The 24,767-nt window shown below is 44.1% G+C and overlaps 1 protein-coding gene across 1 annotated transcript in view; it reads right to left on the bottom strand.

Moving 5' to 3' along the window:
• The window catches only part of LOC117368898 (protein MTSS 2-like), a 157,311-nt gene that overhangs the window by 105,568 nt on the left and 26,976 nt on the right, over positions 1 to 24,767 (bottom strand). Inside the window, exons 3-5 of the mRNA XM_033962642.1 lie at positions 17,897 to 17,970; positions 4,274 to 4,358; positions 1,195 to 1,286 (exon numbers count right to left, since the gene is read on the bottom strand). Coding sequence (XP_033818533.1) covers positions 1,195 to 1,286; positions 4,274 to 4,358; positions 17,897 to 17,970 — 251 coding nt within the window. The remainder of the gene's footprint in view (positions 1 to 1,194; positions 1,287 to 4,273; positions 4,359 to 17,896; positions 17,971 to 24,767) is intronic.

The following is a 24,767-nucleotide window of genomic DNA, read 5'->3' as shown; positions in this document are numbered from 1 at the left end:
TAAAGCAGCTGAGGAAAAAAAAAAACCCCCACAGCTGATAAGAAATCCCCAGCCGTACCGTCGGCGGCTGAGGAAATCCCTCCATGGGCAGCAGGGGAAGACCGGGCATCTCTGCAAACCGCTGCCAGCTCGCGAGGCACTAACGGGCGGAGAGCCCTGGACACCTGCAGCCGCTGCTGACGAGACTCCTCTACCACACCGGCCCAAACAGCTGTTTTCAGGCCGACTGAGTGCTTCACGTCTGGACCAAATTGTGCACCTCTTCCCCTGAGAAGTGCTCAACTGGTCCATACGCGACCTAGCTAGAAGAAAAGTGCCGGTTAGTTGGAAAATACAGTAAAATATAGCAAATTTAAAGGGAAAGCAACCCTTCAGACCGTCACAGAACTCCAATGGTTTGATAAACAATATGCCTTACCACCAGGGGGTAAGGCTTACTGTTGAGGCACCTCTAGAAAAATGTTGGGGGAGGTGGAGGAAAGGCGGGAGGGACCCCGCTCGAGACCCGCCAGGTTTGAAACCCCTGAGGTCGGACGGACCCCCAAACAGGGTCCACCCAAGCTCAGTCTGGCAACAAAAAGGGGCAAAAATTCCTAACAAATTCCAACAGCCCTACCAAGGGAGATGGAGAAGACTGAGGTAATTAGGGAGGGGTCACATGATATAATAATAATAATTTTATTTTTGTATACCGCCATTCCTAGGGAGTTCTAGGCGGTTCACATCAATTAAACAGATTTACAAGAATTACAATTAATCAGATTTACAGTTCCAAAGTTTTGTCTCAGTCTCCACCTGCTGGTCATGATGAGATATATATCAACTTGTAAGATTAACCTATGCTGGTCTTGAGAGTTGCTAAAGAATATGTTCTTATGACCAAACATTATCCTTGCTGTCAGAATTAAGCAATGGCAAGAAAATCAGCTTCCCTACAAATATTTTCATCATCTATTCAGCAATGAGTAAAAATGCATAGTGACCGTTTAATCATTTTTCTATACAGCACATCAAAAACCTCAAGTCATTTAAATTACAACATGCATAACTCAAATCACAGTGTTTACCAACACAAAACAAAGCATAAATAAAATACGATATTAGAATCAGTCAACTTTGATTCTATGGCTGTCTCATCCTTAGAAGTAATACATTACTAGCAATTTAAGTGAAATTCAATTTCTGTCATTTTACCTTTGGTATGGTCTTTGTCTAGCTGGTTAGCTATTTTTTTCCATTCTTCAATTTTCACTTCCAATGGGCTTATCAAATTGTCTGTGAGAGCACTGCAACAACAGCATGAAGATACTGTCTATGATCTCATAGCATGGAAAAGGTCCTCTGAGTAACTCAATTCAAAGAGAAAGCATCAGATTTCTGCAGAATCTACCTGATCACATTATATACTGTACCTGGGGCTAATAATAGCATACCTTAAAGATCTCCTGAGTTATAGAGGCAAGGATAAAGAACAGTTGAAACAATGAGTTTCTGATATCCACATCAGTGCTTCTCAACTTGGTACTCTTAGTGCAATGAAAATTGACTTCCCCCAAAGTTCTCCCCTTCACATCCAGACAATTTTTTCAAAAGTAGGAGAGGGAGAGAGGAGAGAGAGAGAAGAGAGAGAGAGGAGAGAAGAGAGAAGAGAGAGAGAGGATAAAGAAGAGAGAGAAAGGGAGAAAGAGAAAGAGAAAGAGAGAGAGAGAGAGAGAGAAAGAGAAAGAGACCTGGACCAAAGGGGAAAGACAGGAGGCAGATGCTGGACTACAGGAGGTGCAGACAGAAGAGAAAGAGGGGGAGAGACCCTGAGGAAGAACAGAGAGACGCAAGATCATAACAGAGAAGGGAGAGAGAGGGAGACATGTTGTCAATAGGTGTGGAGGAGAGAGGAAGAAAAGTTGGATTCATGGATGGTCTTTCTAGGACAAGACAACAATCTGTCAAAGCCTGAATGGGAACGAGAGCTTCTGGCTGGCCTGATCACCTTTGGACATACTCTCAGAACTTACTTCACCTCCCAAGGCTGCAATGACACAGAAGACATAAGAGCACAGTACCTGGGGAAGACCCTCATTCTTCGAATGAAGCCCCTCTCCCCTTCCCCCCAGGTTTGAACACATGGAACATCAATGGCTACTAGGATTTAACGACTCATAGCCTAATCCTGATTAAAGAGCTGAGAAAGCATGTGTTTAGTCATGATGAAAGACAGATTCTAATGAAGTACAGAAAAGATTATGGCAAGCCTGCGCAGTTTAATTTTGTGGTTAACCATTTTGTGTTGTTAATAAGATTATATTGTATGTATATATGAAAAATGAATGGAAAAAATAGTGTTACCATTAGTACTATTATGGGGGCGGGGTCTGGGGCAGAGATTGAGCGGGGTCTGGCTCGCGACTTAGCCTGTGTTTTAGATTTCAGCCCTTAATGTGATTGAGTTTGACACCCCTGGATTAGACAGTAAAATCAGTCATTTTCGATAATTTGTACGTCACCCCCTTCCCACCCTCACAGTATATTTTCCCAGATAGTAAGTTTGGTTGAAATCTCTCCATGCGTTTTAGAGTTATGCTGGAACATGCACACACACACATCCGATTTTATATATATACTAGTCTTTAAGCCTGTTACATTAATGGGTTCTAGAATATGTCTGTCTTTCTTTCTTTCTGTCTCTCTCCCTCCCGCTGTCTGTCTTTCTATCTGTGTCTCTCCCTGCCCCCTCTGCAGCAGCATTTTTATCTCCCCCACTTCCCTGTGCAGTAGCCAAGCAAAATTTGATAGAATATGGTTGCCAGTTATGATCCGGCCTGGTCACTCCAGTCCACTGTCGCCCATTATCGCTCTTCCTGTTCATGGGTCCTGTATTTATCTAGCCCCTTCCCTTCAAGCCTGTTATCCTCCTTCTAAATGGCAAAGTCTCCCTTCTCTTCTGTAGCTGCTGTTATCACCTCTCTAGCCCTTCCCCCACAGGTCCGTTATCTCACCAGCTTCCTCTTCCCTCCCGCATCGCATACATTGTGTCCTTCTACCCATGCTGGCGCCCAGCCCGCGCGGAAATAGGAAGTTGTGTTGGCGAAGGCGGACCCTGACGGCACTGAAGGAAAGCCCGGCCGGAGGTGTTCATCATTGCGGCCCTCACAGCAAGTCTGGAGGGTGGGAAAGAGCCGGAGCTGTGGCGGTACCAAGCGCGCGACAGTGGAACGGGGGGAGGGGGTTGGGGCTGCGGCGCTGATCTTCTTAGCAGCTCTGACGGACGGACTCTCACTTTCTCGTACTTCGCTCGTGGAGGCGATCGGCGGCTGGCTGTGGTCCCGGCTGGAGTCCTGGTGACGTAGTAAGCACAGCGCGACAGATCAGGGATAAGGTAAGCACGGGCTAAGAGTGCACATGTGCGCTTAGCGTTTTATTATATTAGATAGAGATGGTTGCAGATTTGTTAACAGTACATCATGAATTTTTATATTGTACCTCACACCTTGAACTTCATAAGGCATGTCATGAAATAAAATATTCTAGGTCTGGAGATTCAAATCTAGTGCCTCCTCATAGCCACATCTAACCCCATGATAGTGAAAAACCAAGAATGAAAAGTTGCTGCAGTTATAACTTGGGTTCTAGCAAACAGAGGACCTACAGACTATTTCAAATCACTTGTGTATTTAGAGAGGCTTGTGCATTCACCATGTCTCAGAAAGATCTGAGCTACACTGCAGGAACCTTCATTCCGAACACCTGCATAATCAGAATCTTGCCTCTGCAAACCAACAGACCAAAGCAAGAGAAAGGATGAATTATCAGAAAGCAGAACCATGGAACTGATACGCCAAATCTTCAACTCCGACTCCTCTATTTTTCTATTGTCCGACTTCAACTCCCACTGATATTATGCTTTAAATTTTTGTACTGGATCTAAAGTATAGGAATACAACTTGGATTTACCAGTACTTTAAATCTGTGATATACAAGTATACAATAAGTTCAGCATATATTATAATGTCAGTTTTTATTTTGAAGTTGGAGTAGGAGTTAATACATTTTTACCAACTCCACCCAAAATTGCTACTGACTCCAAATCCACAGCTCTAGCAGAAAGGACCCTAGGAGGACATCAGAAAAACTCTTAAAGACTGGTATTGGTCTTCCAAGACAGCAGGTGGCACTATATCTCACAGTCAAGAAAAGTACTTGGAGAAAGGGAAATTTCTTCGCAGAGGAAATTTCTTTGCAGAAACAGCTAATTTAATACAATTTTATGTAAACTTACAATGTTAACTGCTTCAGTCGGGATTCAATATTCCTATGTCTCATACACATTCTGGTCAGAGCCGATCCAATTTCTTTTGTTGCACCTAAAACAAAGAACAAATTAGCACTAAATCAAATTGAAAGATTAGGTTCTTAACTGGATAATCTTTTTTCTGTCAATATTCTCAGGAGTCCATATGTTAGGTATAAATCCATTCCAACAAACCGGGTTTTACAGAAATGTATCACTCAACTTTCAGCACCTCCCATATCACCATCGGAGTGTAGTGCCCCCCTTCAGTTCCAAAACAATAGCTCTCCACTGGAATAGAATACAAAGAAGAGGTACTATTCAGCCTAACCATCCATTTTCAAAACCACTAGACGACCAAATTCACCTATTTGGATGTCTTGGTCTTTAGGATGTCTAACTTTGTGCCATTTTCGAATACAAAAGTGTTTATGTTCAAAATGTCCTCATCCAGATCATTTGGATGTGGCTGGGGCCAGAATAGTAATGGATTGGCCACACAAGACATCCCAACAGAGCCATGGGGCACCTTAGAGGACACTGCTGTGAACCTCACATGAAGGGTATCTCTCACCATAACCCCCTTATAATTTATGGGGAGCCCCCCAAAACCTACTATACCCACCTGCATACCACCCCAATAGCCCTTATGCATGAGATCTATTTGCATGCACTGTTTTTCCAGAAACCCGACTGGATTGCGGCCCTCAAGGAAGGGCTTGCTCTCTGGAGTTATTAGCCTTAGTATTCGGAATGCATTGGTCAGGGAATTATAAAAGGTCAGTCACGCTTCAGTATGGCTCCATAAGTGTATAGAGCAGGGGTGTCAAAGTCCCTCCTCAAGGGCCGCAATCCAGTCGGGTTTTCAGGATTTCCCCAATGAATATGCATGAGATCTATTTGCATGCACTGCTTTTCCAAAAACCCGACTGGATTGCGGCCCTCAAGGAAGGGCTTTGACATCCCTGGTATAGACCATTCAGCCAATAAAAATGACATATATGACAAACCAATGAGAAGTGAGTAACTAGGAGGTATCCTAGTCTACTGATATAATGTATATAAGTGACATGCTGGATGGCGTAGGAGAGAGAAGAGAGAGGAGTCAGACCCAAAAGAACATCAGATTCCTATTTCGTATGTATGCTATCCTTTGTAGCCAATATGCTGTACTTTGCTATTTCATGCGAGTTGCCTTTTGCTTATCGCTAATAAACTTATCTTATTGTAACTGTCACTGTCACAAGGTCTTTATTATTGGCTTATGATAAGATATCGCAGCAATCTTATCAATGTTTACATCCAGGATGCCTTACAAAACATATGTTCGATCATCACTGAAAGGCATCCAAGTCTAACCCACCATTATACAAACCCAAAGCTCCCCAATAACATGCTTCCTTCATGCCCATCTCGAGCTCTGGACACCTCAATGTCTTAATTGTCAGGGTCAAAGTGCCAATTTAAGACGCTTTTTGGACATTTATATTTTTTTGATTATGAGCACCATAGTAAATGACAGTATAGATAAAGACCTGCACAGTCACATTCATTACCAAGGCAATGCTGAACCAACAATGCACAAAATTATTACATTTTTCTTGCTCAGATCCACTATAAGATGTCTTCCCCTCCCCCCAAGATATGCAAGACCTGTACTCAGATAATACGAATGTGGTATAAAATACGCCTTCCAGCTCCTGATCCACACTTACCATTTTCAGGGCTAAGACCATAAATAAGTATACCCTGTACTGGCCCCACTCTAAGCCATCCTGATCTGTCTTGCTACATATGGGTCACAGACCATAGGCAGCCTTCAGGTATCAGTTTCACTCTCCCACTGTTGGAGTTGCCACTGTCAAGTTTTGTTTTAATTCTATCCTCTTTCTATTTAGGGATGCTTTGTGTGTGTCCCATGCATTTTTTAATCCCATTACTGTCTCTACTACCTCTACATATCTACAAATCCTTTGGATTTTCACTCCAAGTGAACTTCTTTGCATTACATTTTAACTTCACACTATCAGGAGTAAGAAGCCCCTCACATTAGACACACGATTTGCACATCTGCATAGGAAGGCCTATGGACAGAGCTAAGATGACGTTTAAGTGAGTTTCAAGAGAACTAGAATCAATCATCAGAGTGATCTGTTTTGCTTTTTAGCTGCTGATTCATGGAAACAGAAAACTGCAGGGGACTGAAATTTCACCCATCCTCAACCGTAGTCATGAAGATCCATTCTGTCCCCACAATTAATCTCCTCCATCCCCACAGGCATTGCAGCCCCTCTTGGTTCCTCCAAATCTCATGTTTTTTTTAGGTGACATTCACTATTCAAATCAATGAGTGTTCCAAGCCTCAGTCTGGTGCTCTATTTGACTCTTGCAGTGCATTCAAAGCACCAGATATTTTGACTACACTCCCACAGGAATCACATAGTAACTTCTTCCATACTTGCAGGATTCCCATAGTCCCCATTCCCCGCAGATCTCTACATGGAAATACATTTCAGAGGCTATGTAAACTGTTCTTACAAGGGCACAAAAAATAGCAGAATTAAGCTTCAGCTATAGCAAGGGAAGGGAAGGGGGTGAACAGCAGAATGTCTAAGCTCCTTTATTTGCATTTTTAAAATTGTGAATCTTAATATCCTGTAGGCTCAGGAAGCAGAGAGAAAAAAAAAAAAAAAAAAAGGCAAAGCTAAAACAGCTCAGAGAAACACTGGTCCATTTCTTAAAATTGAAATGATCACAAATCTAATTCACGTCCATTCTTGCACAACTAGTTTTTGGACTCATTTTTGCTGTCTGAATTTGTAAGAAATAGAATTAAGCAGAACAGGCACTTCTTGAAAATAGTACAGGCAAATTGATTTTCAAGCATTTACACTACTATGACTTACTTGTTGCACGATTCATTAATTTAGCATAAGTCCTGCTGTGACAAAAGTTTTTTTTTTTTGTCTTCCCTGACCACCAATAAGACCAATAAGAAGTCAACACTGCTGAAAGCTTCTCTCCCTCTCACCCACCCAACATATCCTTGGCAAAACTCAACTTTTACTTAGCACTCAGGATTATTTACAGACATGTGAAAAAATTAGGACACTCCATTCAGTTTTCTTAAGAAATGTTCACATATCGATGTCAAATCTTTTTTTTTTTAATCTCTGGGAAAGAAAAAAGTGATGCAATTGCAGGTAAACAAAAGATATCCACAAAAATGTGTACTCTGAGGAATAAATTAGGACATCCTACACCCAATACCGTGTTTCCCTGAAAATAAGACAGTGTCATATTAATTTTAGGACCAAATGCCTTATATATTAATTTTATGCCCTTCCTCTCCTTCACTTCAATTCTTCCTCTTTCCTTTCTCTCCCCCACATGTGCAGCAAATTTCCTCCCCTCCCTCTACTCGTGCAGCAGGACCCTTACCCAGCTTCTATCCTTCCCTCCCTCCCATCCCTTGTGCAGCAGGACCCTTGCCCAGCTTCCCTTCCCTCCCTCCCATCCCTTGTACAGCAGAACCCTTGAGCGAGCACCTGCACCTGCCACGCAGCCAAACCCCCATCCTTCCCTCCCTTCCATCAGAACCCCACCATAAGCCCTACATACGTCCCTAAGCAGCTTGTATATAAGTGTGTGTGTGACCCCGACTGCGAGACTAAAATACAGTACCTTATAACAAACCACATTGTCAGTAGTACAGGCCCCATCGTGGCTTTCTAACGCCCAGGTGTTCCTCTGACATCATCTATCTATCTATCTATATTATGGCAAACATAGCATTATATATACAAGTGTGGTATGGCAAACCATAGCGTGGGCAAAACAGTATACAAAACATGGCTAACTTAGTATGGCACTTAAAATGGTAGAACCTAGTGTGGTGGTCATGGGATAGCAGATATTGTGTAGTGGACATAGCACGTGAATTTCTAGCATATAAAGTAAGAAAGAGTGGGAGAAAAAGGTGACAGTATGACAATTTGGCAAAGCATTGTATGACAAAAGACATGGTGATTTGGTAGGATAGAGCATTATATGATGGGCAAAGAACATCAGCATTTGAGATTTGTGACGGCAGAGGGCTGGTGCTCTTTGTTAGGTTTGGGATTTGAGTAGGTGGGTCAAGAGGGTCAAGGGAAAAGGTGGGTTTTCATTGCCTTCCTGAAGTTCAGTAGACTTTAAGCCTGGACTGGACTCTGCTCTGCTTTGTTTCGTCGTTGGTCCAAGACGGGCCTACAGTATGTCTCTCAAGCAGTAACTCGTGAGGGTCATCCTATCTCCTTCGCAGAACTACAAGCAACGTTTCATTTTCGTCCAACTGACTGGTTTGCATATAGACAACTTCAACATTATTTGCAAACTTTGGCAACGAGCATACTGATGGAGAAAGTTCATGATCAGTTACAGGAGGCTCTTTGCCTCACGGCTCAGGACATTATACCTTTGAAGTTTCATCATAAGTTCTTACAAGACTTATCTGGTACTTTGGATTGTGCTACTCTGGCTCAGAAATGGACTATTGATCTCTGGATGCCCATTTCGGAGGAGATGCTTCGTAGGGGTATTCGCATGGGCAATACTGCAGTTCTATCAGCAGTGGAGAAGGAGAGGAATTATAAATTTCTTTTACGTGCGTTCTATGCTCCAAAGAGAGCCTATTTGATGGGGATTGGTTCGGGACATGGTTGTGGCAAATGTTCTCAACCTTTGGCAACTATTGGACACATGTTCTGGTCATGCCCCTTGATATCTTCCTACTGGCTCCAGGTGGTATCTTCTGTGGCTCAACTCTGGCAGTGTTCCTGGCGATTACATCCAACCTTTCTCTTCACTTTACAGATTAGGCTTCATCCTCCTAGACCTGGATGTTCGTCTTTCATTCGGAAGACAGTGTTGATGGGGAGGAAGTGTATTCTGTTACAGTGGCTCTCATCTCAGCCTCCCTCTCTTGCTCAGTGGAGAACACAAATGTTACAACAAATGTTAATGGAACGGAGAGACATTGCTGATATGTCCTCTAAAGCTGGGCGGCTATTCCGCCTCTGTTGGCTGCCTTTTAGTTTAACTTTTACCTCTTATGTTCAACAACAACTTTGGGATGCTTAGACTCCCTTTGGTATATTTCTTTCTCCCCTTTATATTTCTTTTCTCACTTGAGTTGATTGCCGCTGCTGCCATCCGGGTTGGGTGGGTGGTTGGGTGGGTGGGGGATTGGTGTTGTGTTATGCTGAAAATCTATTTGTGTTGAGATCTGTATTGTAGTGAGTTTTTGCTTTTCTTTAATAAAAATGATTTAAACATAAGACTTCATTGCCCAGGTACAAAATAAGTACCTGCCTAAAATATATAAACCGCTTTGATTGTAAGGAAAGAAAAAAAGCGGCATATCAATTACCATCTACTTTACCCTTTTAAAAAAAATAAATGTAGTTATTCATCAGTTCACATTTTGAACAGCAATACATTCACACTCGAACTGCTCTTTTCAAGCTACTTCAACCTACCCAGTACATCAGGTGAAAGAATTCAAGAAGAGAAAATCATTTACTTTTAACTATTTAAATTTTGTTTGAGAGCCTCAGACAAGTTGCTTCACGCTGCCCTAGACACACAAACTGTTTGCTCAGATTTCTACAAGGCATGTGATTCACAGCATCCGCTCTCTGGACCCTGAAGCACACATCAGACATGTGATTTTCCCATCTGAAAGTCTGTCCTGGATGAAATATGGTCACAATAAAAAGATGAAAAATTAGAGCTATGAACAGCAAAACTTTACTAAGACATTAATATAGGAATTTTCCCTTTTGTGGATCTGGGAATGTGGAAATAAAGATTTGATAAAGAAACTTACAATAACTTATGTACAAAAGAATTTTCACTGGAAAGAAAATGCTAAAGTAACAAGTCCTGGAATGAGGCTTTAAGAAGGGGAAGGAACTAGATTATTTTTTTAAACTGTAATGCAATTTTTTGGACAATACATTTCTAACTAGTCTGTAATTGCCAGAAGAGATGTGGGGAGGGGAGGGGGAAGGTGCCAAGCTCCTAAATCTAGGCAAATGAATAGCACACAAATTTAGGAGGCTAACATTTAGGTAAAATTTTAGCTGAAAATGTCTATGTTCCTCTAGTTTCAAGTTTCAAGTTTATTAGGATTTTATATACCGCCTATCAAGGTTATCTAAGCGGTTTTACAATCAGGTACTCAAGCATTTTCCCTCTCTGTCCCAGTGGGCTCACAATCTAGCTAACGTACCTGGGGCTATGGAGGATTAAGTGACTTGCCCAGGGTCACAAGGAGCAGCGCAGGGTTTGAACCCACAACCCCAGGGTGCTGAGGCTGTAGATCCAACCACTGCGCCACACACTCCTCTACCTGGCGCCCCAATACCTAATGATCACCAATCCTCCCAGGAGCCAGGCTTTGACTCTTGCACACACCCTTAAGTAGAACTACACTCTGGAAACTTAATAAAGATATTCCTAGGAAATAATATCAACTCTTTCCCACATTCAGAACACATGTCTTTCAAGTCCAATATTCCAGAACACTTGAAGTGAACATGAATTTGAACTTATGAATCACAGAATCTCTAAGAATGAAGGCATTTGGAAAGCTCAATTGCTAAGGCAAGAACAGGCTTGCTACTCTAATCAAACACAAGATCTCTACTTGCTGCAGGAACCATAGAAGAAAACTTGCAGAAAAAAATTGCCTGTGCTCTGTAATAGTGCTCATGAAAAAGCAAAACATAAGAACTAGTCTGAACTTACTTACTGTATCTCGTAATAAATTTGCTATCTTACTACAATTCGATCTATCTGCAGCCTTTGATGTTGTCCACCACGATATTCTAATTTACCAACTTTCTGAGATAAGCATTGATTCCACAGTCTTAAACTGGTTCTTGAAATTTTTACGACCCAGCCATGTCTTCTCCTTGGAAACCGCTATGTGGTGTTCCCCAGGGATCACCTCTGTCCCCTATTCTTTTTAACATTTATGTGTCTTCTTTGAAATTCTTCCATCTATCTCCCTTTGAAACTCTATTTACGCTTTTGACATCCTTGTCCTTCTCGAGATAGATTCGAACCTCACTAACCTCATCGAAAATATAACAGCTTGCATAACGAAACTCCGAGCTCGGTTGAACCTGTTATCCGGACGTGCTTTAATTTTAAGCTTCAGAGATGAGTTTCTTCTTCATTCTTCAGTTAAGTTATCGTTTTTCTGATTTTTGATTTTTTGCTGGGGTTTTGGCTGGTAGGGTTCATTTAGCTCAGGTCTCACCTGTTACTCACTTGTTTTTGATTTGTGAACGTTTTCACCTTGATTTACTGCACACCCTGGGTGCTCAGTGATGGTGTGCGGGTGGGGGTATATTACCTCTACCTGAGTCACGAAGTGTCGGAGCTTGTCTCCTGTTGCTGCTTGTTCACACTGAGAGCACCCTTAAAATTTGAGATTATCTCGTTAGTTTTCACGCCCCCTTTGTGAACCTTTTTGACTATTTCTGCCTTATTGTTGTATCTAGTTTAGGTTGTGGCAGTAGATTTTGGAGTGTGTGTTGTGCTCAATAAACATAAGGCTAAAAACAATCTTAAAATAACTAAAGCAGAAGAAATGCTTTTTATACTTTTACATAAATACCTACAACATAACTACAAGATGATTAAAAGCCCTGTATACTGGAACAAATCTCAAAGCAAAGAAAAAACAGACTTATTCTTAAATAGGCTTAAACTTTGACCATTAGTGACCACCTTGACTTTTATAGAATGAAACAAAATGGTCCCTACTCTGAGTGACTGGTAACTTCACTAATGCATCATACTTCTGTTACTCTGCATTTATAGGTGTTTTCTGTACTATTTACCTGGTATGCTACTATTGTTCTCACGTGATATACACAATGCCTTAGCCAAGAGGAGGGGGGATGGGCCCTAACCCCCCCCCCCCACCCTTCAAAACTGCAGCATCCCATGAAATGGCTGAAGAGGATACCAAAAGCCTCACCAGCCAAAGAAATACACTGCAAGGAAGTAGGAGCGGTAATCCCCCCATCTGAGCAAAGTAAATCTAGGACCTTTACTTTAGAATGAGCCCTCTCTCTACCAGTCTTAATAAAAACCAATGCATAGTACGGTTTAACAATAGTTTCATAAAACTGAAGCATAATCTTTAAATGTCCCGACAATGTATTCTAGAGAGTCACAGCAGCAATCGAGAACATTCTAGATTTCGTGGCCACATATCACACTCCCTTTTCCATTTTCACTATTAGTTTCATTCCACCTTCTGATTGCAAGGCTCTGTTAGGTCTATAGATCTCCCACAGAAACCAGATAGGGGCCAATTACATAAGAACATAAGAATTGCGCCGCTGGGTCAAACCAATGGTCCATCATGCCCAGCAGTCCATTCCCACGGCGGCCCTAGGTCAAAGACCAGTGCCCTAACTGAGTTTAGTCTTACATGCGTACGTTCCAGTTCAGCAGGAACTTGTCTAACTTTATCTTGAATCCCTGGAGGGTGTTTTCCCCTATGACAGCCTCCGGATGAGCGTTCCAGTTTTCCACCACTCTGGGTGATGAAGAACTTCCTTACGTTTGTACAGAATCTATCTCCTTTTAACTTTAGAGAGTGCCCTCTCGTTCTCTCTACCTTGGAGAGGGTGAACAACGTGTCTATCTACTAAGTTTATTCCCTTCATTATCTTGAATGTTTCGATCATGTCCCCTCTCAGTCTCCTCTTTTCAAGGGAGAAGAGGCCCAGTTTCTCTAATCTCTCACTGTATAGCAATGCCTCCAACCCCTTAACCATTTTAGTCGCTCTTCTCGGGACCTTTCGAGTAGTACTGTGTCCTTCTTCATGTACGGCGACCAGTGCTGGACGCAGTATTCCAGGGGGGGGCGTACCATAGCCCGGCACAGCGGCATGATAACCTCCGATCTGTTTGTGATCCCCTTCTTAATCATTCCCAGCATTCTTTTCACCCTTTTTGCCGCCGCCGCACATTGCGCGGACAGCTTCATTGGCTTGTCTACCAGTACTCCGAAGTCTCTTTCCTGAGGGGTCTCTCTGAGTACTACACCGAACATCCTGTATTTATATATAAGATTTTTGTTACCGACATGCATCACCTTACACTTATCCATATTAAATCTCATTTGCCATGTCGTGGCCCATTCCTAGAGCGTGTTTACCATATTTTTCGCTCCATAAGACGCACATGACCTTAAGACGCACCCTAGATTTAGAGGAGGAAAACAAGAAAAAAAAAATTCTGAACCAAAATTCTCCCTGCCAGGCTCTGCACCCTGTCCCCCTTCTGGTGGTCTAGTGGTAGGCAGGGACAGGGCAAGCAGGTCTAGTGGTCTAGTGACAGGCAGGGCCACCCACCCCGAGGCAAGCAGGCAGGCAGAGCCCCCCAAAGTGTATAATCTTTCTTCTCTTCTTCACTATCCATGTATACCCTTCCATTAAGTATCACATCTCTGTATCTTTATTCCTCCCCTTTCCAGCATTATTCCATGTCCCTGTCCCTATGCCCTCATCCTTCAGCATTTCTTTGCTCATCTCTTTCCCTCCCCATGTTGAGCTTCATTTCCTGTACTCCTCACCCCCACCCTGAGGCATGCAGGCATGCAGGGCCCCTCCAATCTCTCCCCCATACCTTATAGTTCCTCTGGTGCAACTTGATGGGCCCATTCATCCATGTCCCACCCAAACGCGAAGGGAGTCAGAGGAGTGACGATGGAGGCAGCTGAGGCCCGGATGTGCCGCCCAGCACTGCCTTGGGGGATGGGAGGGAGGAGGGAGATGAGTAGGAGGCTGGAACCAGCCGCCACTGCTGCTGTTAATGTAGCCGCTCGCTCTCGTCAGGGCCGCACCACCATGCCAATTCCCAGCAGCTTCCAGTTCCGATGGCTGCTGTTCGCACCCAGCCAATGGGGAATGTGTGGGAAGCAGGTCTTGTATCTCCAGCGGTGCACAAGGCTGCCTGACTGGTCGGCTGATGTGGCAGCCTCCTCTTCCCTTCTATAGCGGCAGAGCATTGATCAAGGCTACCTGCCTGGTCCCGAGCCACTTACCGCAAGAACAGAAGCAGCGCGGTACTAGCCTTGTGTGCCTTTCTGCCACTACAGAAGGAAAGAGGAGGCAGCCGCGTCAGCCGACCAGGCAGGTAGCCTTTGCACCGCTCTGCCGCTAGAGAGGCAGCCACGTCCTGTGAGGGAGGGCACCAAAATTAAAATAAGGTAACGAGGGGGGGGGGGTGGGTGTTGGGTATTCGCTCCATAGGACGCACCTTTTTTCCACCTTATTTTTGGGGTGGAAAAAGTGCGTCTTATGGAGCGAAAAATACGGTATGTCACATTGCAGGTCTTCGCAATCCTTCTGTGTCTTCACTACTCTGAATAACTTTGTATCGTCCGCAATTTTAAATCACCTCGTTCGTCGTTTATAAATATGTTGAAGAGGAAGGGCCCGAGCATTGAATCCTGCGGCATTCCACTCATGATGCTTTTCCAATCCAAGTATTGTCCATTTACCCCCACTCTGTTTTCTATCCGATAACCAGTTTTTAATCCACATGAGGATTTCACCCTCAATTCCTTGGCTTGCAATTTTTTGAAGGAGTCGTTCATGCGGGACCTTGTCGAACGCCTTTTGAAAATCCAGATATACAATGTCAACCCGGTCACCCTTGTCTGCCCGTTTACTCCCTCATAGATGTGCAGTAAGTTCGTCAAGCAAGATCTTCTTTTGCTAAAACTGTGCTGGCTGGTCCTCATCAGATTTTGTCCGTCAAGGTAATCAATGATGTGGTCCTTTATCAGCGCCTCAACCATCTTTCCCGGTACCGAGGTCAGACTCATAGGTTTGCAGTTTCCTGGATCTCCCCTCGAGCCTTTCTTGAAGATTGGCGTTAACATTCGCCACTTTCTAATCTTCCAGAATCCTTCCCAATTTGATAGACAGATTGGCTATTAGTTGAAGCAGTTCAGCTATAACCCCTTTCAGTTCTTTGATTACCCTCGGAAGGATGCCATCCGGTCCCGGGGATTTATTGTTTTTAAGCCTATCAATCTGCCTGCATACCTCTTCTAAATTGACTGTCAACCCTGTCAGTTTCCCGTCTTCGTTTCCTGCGTATAGCCTGCCGCCTTCTGATATATTGTATATATCCTCTTCAGTAAATACAGACGAAAAAAATGTGTTCAGTTTGTCGGCGATGGCTTTGTCCTCCTTTAGCACTCCCTGTATTCCATGCTTTCTTCGCGGGTCGTTTCCCCTTAATATATTGAAAGAACTGCTTGAAGTTTTTTGCCTCCTTGGCTATTTTTTCCTCGTAGTCTCTTTTGGTCCCTCTTACCGCCTTATGGCACCTGCTTTGATGTTGTTTGTGCTTTTTCCAGTTTTCGTCCGTTTTTGACTTTTTCTATTCCTTAAACGAAGTCTTCTTGTCTCTGATTACTTCCTTCACCGCTACTGTGAGCCACGCCAGTTCCTTGTTCTTTTTCTTCTTGGATTCCTTAATGATTTGTGGTGTATATAGATTTTGCACCTCGGTGTCTGTGTCCTTAACATTCCATGCTTGCTCTAGTGTTTTTACAGTGCTTATCTTCTTAATCTTCCTCCCTACCATGAGTCTCATCCCTTTGTAATTCCCTTTTCAGAAGTTCAGTGCCGTGGCTGTCGTTCTGGATCAATGTTTTGCCTCTTTGTCCAGGATGAAGTGGATCATATTGTGATCACTGCTTCCCAATGTTCCTTCTACTTCTACACCTTGCGCCAGTCCTCGTAGTCCATTTAGAATTAAGTCCAGAATTGCATTTCCTCTCATATTTTCCTTGACAAGTTGTTCCAGGAATCAATCGCCTACAGCATCCAGGAACTTGGTCTCCCTACTGCAGCCAGAGGTGCCTAAGTTCCAATCTATCCCCGGATAATTGAAGTCGCCCATGATAACTGAATTGCCTCCCTTGCAGTTGCTTTTAATCTCGTCTGCCATTTCTCCATCAGTTTCTTCGGACTGCCCTAGGGGTCGGTAGTAGATGCTGATTTTCATTTTGTTCCATTTGTTCCTGGTATTTTGGCCCATAGAGACTCTACCTTATTTTTCATTTCCGGTATGTTCTCTCCGGTAGACTCGATTCCCTCTTTGATGTATAAGGCAATACCCCCATCTTTTTGTCCTACTCTGTCTCTGCGGTATAGCTTGTATCCCGGTAGCACAGTGTCCCAGACGTTTTCCTCGTTCCACCATGTTTCCAATGATGTAAAGGTTATCTTTTTGTGCCATAGTTTCCAATTCCCCCATTTATTCCTTAGGCTCCTTGCATTCATGTACAAGATATCACCGATGGAGCTTCAGGGAGAGCTGGCTTCAGATTAATTGTTTGTAACACCTAAATTGATGAATGAGGATTTGGCTGCCATTTGCATGTACTGACTGGAGAACTGAGTTTTTGGTTTTTGCTGTTTGGGGACATTTGAATGAATGAAACTGTTTTGTTTTGCTTCTGCTATTTTGGTTGATGATGTTTTTTGTTTGCCTTTTCATGGACTGCCTTTGAACTGTGCGATTTTGACTGCTGCTTTTGTTCCCAGCCTAAGTTTATAAGAAGCTGAGATTGTCTTGTGGGAGAAGTTTGCCACTATCTGGGAGGGAATTTTGAAAGCTGTTTTTGTGCTTTTACATAATGCAAACTTGAGGCAATTCTCCTGGCCCCAGCAGTACTGTGTTTGCTGGAAGCTCTTGTGTTTGAATACTTGGACAGTTACAGCTAAGGAGATGGACTTACCTGAGACTTGCATTGTGCAGGCTAGGGGAAAGAACTTTGGTGAAAAGAAACTGCTTGAGTGGAAAATACAGTTTCGGAGATTGAGTGAACTGTGCTTGGCACATTCTGACTATTAAATTTATTTTGAGAACTGTTACATCTGGAATTTTGTGGTTTGGTTTTTGTATATAGTATTGTAGTCCCTGCAGGGTTGACTCCATTCTGAGTCACACGCCCGGATCGTTTTTTGCTGTGATCACTAGGGGCACTGTTGAATCCTGCCTAGTGGCTTTGGTGGTGGCTACATTCTATAACTATTTTATCTGCAGATGGCAGAGCAATGCTATTGGGAGCTGTTTGTTGATGGGTGTAGAACCAGAGGATTTTGTTTTTGGTTGCATAGCGAGACCCAGAAACCTGCAACAAGTAGGAAGCTGCAGAAACCCTGAGAGAACATACAACTCATTAATCTGCTCTGATAAACTCAAAAGTATGTTGAATCTGTAACCCGTTCTGAGCTCTTTGGGGACAATGGGATAGAAGGTAAAAATGACAGCAATTACCTGCAGTGAAGAATAAAGCAGGGGTAGTGCATGGCTACAAAAAGTTACAGAATGCTTTAAAGATCAAATATCAAAAAAAGAAATAGCACCCATGTCCAAAGTGAACTTTATTATTACAAAATCAAGCTACTGAACCAAGCCTTGCAAAAGCAGGAAAATTAACGAAAGTGATCCTCAATTGCAGTCCTCACTGGACACACACTTTTAGAGATAAGCAATGATCAAGCATGTAAAAATTACCTCGTGTGTTCATGGCCATATCGGCTATTTTCTGAAAGGCATCCAGAAAGGAACCAGTCACCACTGCTGCTGTCCTAAAATAAAATATGAAGATTCAGGGAATGTGCATTACAAAACATTCAGTTCTAAATATAGCATATCAGCCTTTATATAAAAATCAAAATACATACAACACATTGTAAGCAAACGCGGCAAGGGATGTCTCTGCTACAATAAGTTTAGAGGCCGGCCGGCCCTTCTGGATATTGCTAGCAGAAGGATTACCCAGTCCCTCCTGCCGGAACCCCACTACCAACCCTCTGGACTCCCCCCCCACCCCACATTTTAAATCACTAGTCAGCCGGAGGCTTCCTTCCTCCTACAGGAGAGGCTTTAAGCGCCTGGGCCAATCACGATGTACGGGGAAGGGGCAGGCCCAACATTCGCAAGATGTAGGGCCAGCCAGCTGGAGGCAGAAAGGAAGCCTCCAGCTGGCCAACAATTTAAGGTAGGGGGCTCTGGGGGTGGGCATCCCTCCTGATGGCAATGTACAGAGGGTGGGTGGAGGGGTTCTGGCAGTAGGGACTTGGCATCCCTCCTGCCGCTTGTCTTTGTGGGGGGGGGAGGGGACAAGGGACAACAACCTGATTCTCTGTCGCCTGTGAAATGGATGTCAGTTAGAGAATCAGGTTATTAGACAGGCTTAGTTGTTTGTCCATGAGGACAGACATGATTCTCTATAGGATGCCTGTGTACGATTCTCAAAAGCCACCTGGGTGGCTTCTGGGACTGGGTATCCTATACAGAACAGAGTCAGAACGACATTAGAGGAAAGGCTTCCAGCTCAGCCGTGGGACACATGGAGCCTCCACCCATGGCTTTGTGCAAAGAAATGACTGCGGCAGGAAGGAGGGAGCAGGCCAGAAGGTAAACACCCACTAGAGGGTGGCACTAACTTGAGGCCCAGAGAGAGAGAGAGGGAGTGTGTTGGGACTCTGGAGGGGGACAAATTATGAAAGAAAGGAGGGAGGGGGTATGAACTTGGGACCCAGAATGAAGGGAAGGAGGGAGGAGACCATAAGCCATAGGATGGAAAAATTAAGGGAGTGAGGAAAAGAGATGCTGAGGTGAGGGAGGGGCTAGAAAGGGAGAATTGGATGTCAGAGAGGGAAAGAGATGAGATGAAGAAAGAGGTGAATTCTTGGGTATAGGGAGGGAGAGAGAATGAAGGGAAGGAGAGGAGCCTGATGGAAGAATGGAGGGAGTGAGGGAAAGAGATGCTGAGGTGAGAGAGGGAATATAAAACACAGTTACTTACCAGGAACAGCAGACAGATATTCTCACATGTGGGTGATGTCATCCACAGAGCCCCGATGCGGACAGCTTTGCAAGCTGATTTGCTTGCAGAACTTAGAAAGTTCGCAACTGCCGCATGCGCGAGTGCCTTCCTGCGCAGCATAGGACGCATCTCTCCTCAGTTCAGATAGCTAGCAGAGAAGCCAACCAGGGGAGGTGGGTGGGTTGTGAGAATATCTGCCTGCTGTCCCTGGTTAACACCTGTTACGGTAAGTAACTGTGCTTTATCCCAGGACAACCAGCCTGCATATTCTCACATGTGGGTGACCTCCAAGCTAACCAAAATGGGATGGTGGGAGTGTTGGCAACTTAGGAGAATAAATTTTGTAATACTGTCTGGCCAAAATGGCCATCCCATCTGGAAAAAGTATCCAGACAATAATAATAATAATAATAACTTTATTCTTCTATACCGCCACAATCTTGCGACTTCTAGGCGGTTTACAATCAAGAGTGCTGGACATTCAGCGAAATACAATAAGTAGATATTCAGAGGAAATACAGAGATCAGAGACATCAGGAGGCAATAGTATAGAAATACAATTTGCTGAGCAAAAATGTAATATGTACATTTTAGTAAGTAATAATGAGAGGTGAATGTATGAACCGAGGACCAAGTAGTAGCTTTGCAGATTTCCTCAATAGAAGTAGATCTAAGGAAAGCTACTGATGCCGCCATGGCTCTAACTTTGTGGGCTGTTACTCGACTCTGTAGATGCAGTCCAGCCTGAGCATAGCAGAAAGAGATGCAAGCCGCTAACCAGTTGGAGATGGTGCGCTTGGAAATTGATGTCCAAACTTGTTTGGATCAAAGGAGACAAAAAGTTGAGAAGCAGATCTATGTGGTTGAGTGCATTGCAAGTAGAAAGCCAAAGCACGCTTACAGAGTGCAGAGCTGTTTCTCCAGGATGAGAATGAGGTTTGGAAAAAACACTGAAAGTACAATCGATTGGTTGAAATGAAATTCTGAAACCACTTTAGGCAAAAATTTAGGATGAGTACGAAGGACCACCTTGTTATGATGGAATACTGAGAAAGGCGAGTCCGCTACTAAAGCTTGTAGCTTGCTGACCCTGCAAGCAAACGTAAGAGCAATGAGAAAAACCACTTTCCAAGTGAGATATTTAAGATGAGCCATATCCATTGATTCAAAAGGAGGCTTCATCAACTGAGCAAGAACAACATTGAGATCCCAAACCACTGGAGGAGGTTTGAGAGGTGGTCTGACATTGAAAAGTCCTTTCATAAATCTGGAAACCACAGGATGAGCAGAAAGGGTTTTCCCTTTGATAGGCTGATGAAAAGCAGCAATTGCACTGAGGTGGACTCGAATGGATGTGGATTTGAGGCCTGATTGAGACAAATGAAAGAGGTAATCCAAAACTGAAGACAAGGAGGAAGATTGAGGCTCCTTGTGATGAATGGTACACCAAGTAGAGAATCTAGTCCATTTCTGATTGTAGCATTGTCTAGTGGTAGGCTTCCTGTAGATTGTCCTGTCCAGATTGAGAAAACTGTCGAGTGGCAGTTAGTTTGAGAGGTACCAAGCTGTCAGGTGTAGAGACTGGAGGTTGGGATGAAGCAGAGACCCCTGACTCTGTGTAAGCAGAGTGGGAAATACTGGTAGAAGTAGAGGCTATCTGGTGCTGAGTTGAAGTAGAAGGGAGTAGCAGGGTTGTCTGGGCCACCGAGGAGCTATGAGAATCATGGTGGCATGTTCCTGTTTGAGTTTGACAAGAGTCTTGAGAATCAGAGGGAATGCATAGAGAAACTGATTCATCCATTCCAGAAGGAAATCATCTGCCTTGAGGCGATGAGGAGAGTATATCCTGGAGCAGAACTGAGGCAGTTTGTAGTTGTGGGGAGACGCAAAGAGATCTATCTGAGGAGTCCCCCACTGAGAAAAAATGTGATGAAAAGGTGAGGAATTGAGTGTCCATTCGTGAGGTTGCAAAAGACGACTCAATTTGTCTGCCAGACAGTTTTTCTCTCCTTGAATGTAGACTGCTTTCAGGAAGGTGTTGTGATGGATCGCCCAGTTCCACACCTTTTGAGCTTCCTGTTCCTCCCTGCTTGTTGACGTAGTACATGGCGACTTGGTTGTCTGTCCAAATGAGGACTACCTGGTCGTGAAGGAGATGCTGAAAAGCTTTGAGAGCACTGAAGATCGCTCCGAGTTCCAACAGATTGATGTGACACTGATGATCTGTGCTGGACCATTGGCCTTGAGTACGGAGACCATTGAGATGAGCCCCCCAAGCGTAGGTCGAGGAATCTGTTGTGAGGACCTTCTTGTGAGGGGCTGTCAAAAAGTAAACTTCTGGAGAGATTGAAAGAGAGCATCCACCAGTGGAGAGACTGTCTCAACAAAGGAGTGACTGTAATGTGTTGAGAGAGTCAGTCGCAAGCCTGCGCCCACTGAGATGCCAGTGTCCACTGAGGAATTCTGATGTGAAGTCTGGCAAAAGGAGTCACATGAACAGTCGAGGTCATGTGACCTAGGAGAACCATCATGTGTCTTGCGGAAATTGTAGTCAAGGAAGACATTTCGTGGCAGAGGCGAATGAGAACATCCTGACGTTGTTGAGGAAGGAATGCTCCGAGTCGGACAGTGTCCAGAACAGCTCCGATGAACTGCAAATTCTGAGAGGGTTGTAGCTGAGACTTGGGAAAGCTGATTTTGAATCCCAAGCTTTGTAGGAATCACATAGTCCGTAGGATCGCTACAATAATCCCTTGAGATGTTGAATCCTTGATGAGCCAGTCATCCATGTACAGAAACACCTGGAGTCCTTGGTTCCAAAGCTTCCCTAGAGTACTCACACCTGAGCCCAGAATATTCTGGTGTAGACGACTCACTGAGAGATGAAGGCCTTGTAAGAGAAGCAGTTGGAGGTGGTGTCCTCAAATTCAGAGTAGAAACCCTCGAATGAGCTCGAGGTGTAGAGAGATGAGACATGTTTCGAGAAGAGGATCTATGCCTCAATGAATGTTTCAAAGGATGCCTCGAACCAGGCAGGTCTCATTGAGAAGAGTGTCAAAGAGTCTTTGTCCTATGCCTCGGGAAGGGCAAAGCCTTATGCGAGAATGAGAGATGGAGGCTGGAGATCGAGACACCACAAGAGGTTCAACTCCTGGTGTCAAGGCATCTTGAGGCACTAACAAGACTCCTTGGCTAGCGTGCTGATGCTCCAGACGAGACACTCGCAAAGAATGAACTCCTTGCATAGAGTATGTAGAATCCCCTCGAGGCACTCCCAAAGACTCGGCTCCTTGTATAGAGTGAGAAGATTGAGCTCGAGATGCAGTCAAGGACTCGACTCCTTGTGATACTGCCGAGTGCTCAGGCTGGACTGCAGGAAGCAGTCGAGGCAGGAGGATATTTGGCAAGAATAGTGCCCAGCCGACGATCCAAAATGGTCTGGATGAGAGTCTCCAATTGGGACTCCGAGACCGGAGGATCTGGGTACTGTCGGTGTAGGGATGATCTCCGGAAAAGAGGAGGAAGAATGACCCTTCGACTTGGAGACATGTTTCTTGGGTAGCTTGATAACTACTGCTGGTATCTGACCTGAGGGAAGCAGTGAGGCAAGTGTCTCGTCAGGGGAAGACTTAGCAGATTTACCTGAGAGGACGAGGACGGCTTAAATCAATGAGGTCGAGGACGAGGCAGAAGGCGGAACCCCGGTGAGAGACTTGACCAGATGGGAAGTCAAGGTTGAGACCGGAGCAATTGGATCCATACTGAAAAGTTTCTCCATCTGAACTCGACGACGCTTGCGGGCTCCAGGTTGAAGGGTGTATACAACACACAGTGAGTATGCAACTCCAGACAATGATCAGGTCCCAAACACTGAATACACCACCTATGTAGGTCAGTGAGGGAGATCGCACGCTGGCAACGGCTACACTTCTTGAAGCCTGTGGCCTACTTGGACATAGATGGAAAGATGGCTTCAGAAAGTCGAAAACCGCCAGCAGAGGCTGCAAAGCGGGCCCCGCTGTGACAAAAAAAGAAAATCAAGTTTTTTAATTTTTTTTTTTTTTTTTAAAGAAAACACGCATAAACACAGCGACCCTGAAAAATAACAAAACAGAAGCAGCAGCAAGAGAAGGCACGAAAAACTAAGTCTAGCACAGAGCGTCAGAAACAAGACTTCTCAGCTCTGCAGAAAACTGAGAACTAAGGAGAGACGCACCCTACGCTGGGCGGGAAGGCACTCGTGCATGCGCGGTGTGGCAGTCGCAAGCTTTCTACGTTCTGCAAGCAAATCAGCTTGCAAAGCTGTCTGCATCGGGGCTCCGTGAATGACATCACCCACATGTGAGAATATGCTGCCTGCTTATCCTGGGATAAAGGAATAATTGGATGTCAGAGAGGGAAAGATAGTGCACATGAGGGGGGTGAAGAAAGTGGTGAATTGTTGGGCATAGGGAGGGAGAGAGAATGAGGGAAGGAGGGAGGGGAGCACGAGCCATAGGATGGAAGAATGGAGGGAGTGAGGGAACGAGATGCTGAGGTGAGGGAGGGAATAGAAAGGAAAAATTGGATGTCAGAGGGAAAGATATGGTGCACATGGGGAGATGAAGAAAGAAGTGAATTGTTGGGCACAGGGAGAGAGAGAGAGAGAGAGCATTACTGGATATGGGGGTGGGAGAGGAGTGAGGTAGAGATAGACGTGGAAGAGAGATGAGAGGAGTAATGTTGGATGTGGTAGTGGAGAGGGAACAGTGGGATGGATGGAAAAAGATGCCGGACATGGAGAAGGTGGGAAGAATACTAGGATCCGAATTACATACAAATTCAACTTAACGGTTTAAAAAATAGAACCCGTTCTTAACCCGGGGACTGCCTGTATAGAAAATTCTCTAGAGTAGGGGTAAAGGGAAAGTGGGCCAAACTTGGAACAGACTTTCAGCAGTGCTTATTGCAGCCGCATAGTCTTGTAATGGTTAGAGTGGTAGCCCAAGAACTAGAAGTCAAGGCTCATATCCTATTTCCACTGACATTCTTGGTGACCTTAGGCAAGTCACTTAACAGTCTGCTGCTACAGGTACAAATCTTAGATTGTTTCTTTGTCTGATGGCTTGCAAATACTCACTGTACCTACAATTAAGCTTAAAATTCCAATTTAAGCATACATAGCAGACAAAAAACTATCTTGGAAAAAGACAACCTAGACAGAGAGCACTGTAGGCAGGTGGAAATAGGATGACTTTGATCCAGTCTGCCATCTAATACCACCATTTATGATTACTGTTTAAATTGTATAAACTCCAAGATATATTCACCCGAAGTGGTTCAAAACACAATATACAAAAAATGATACCAAATACCACTTCCAGAGAGTGTGTATCTGAAATTAATTCTACAATAGTTATAACTACTCAGGAAAAGGCCTCAGAATGGGAGCTTACGCAAAGTCCTATCATGGACTGAAACTTCAGCGTAACTGCTCCTGCTCCAATCACTGGCCCCAAAAACCTGAGGGTGTATTCAAGACAGTTTACTTCAAGTTTGAATAAATAATTTTTA

The sequence above is a fragment of the Geotrypetes seraphini genome, chromosome 11 (assembly GCF_902459505.1).
Source record: "Geotrypetes seraphini chromosome 11, aGeoSer1.1, whole genome shotgun sequence".
Lineage (NCBI taxonomy): Eukaryota > Metazoa > Chordata > Amphibia > Gymnophiona > Dermophiidae > Geotrypetes > Geotrypetes seraphini.
Note: the sequence above shows the minus strand (reverse complement) of the source record. Positions and strands in the feature narration are given on the sequence as shown.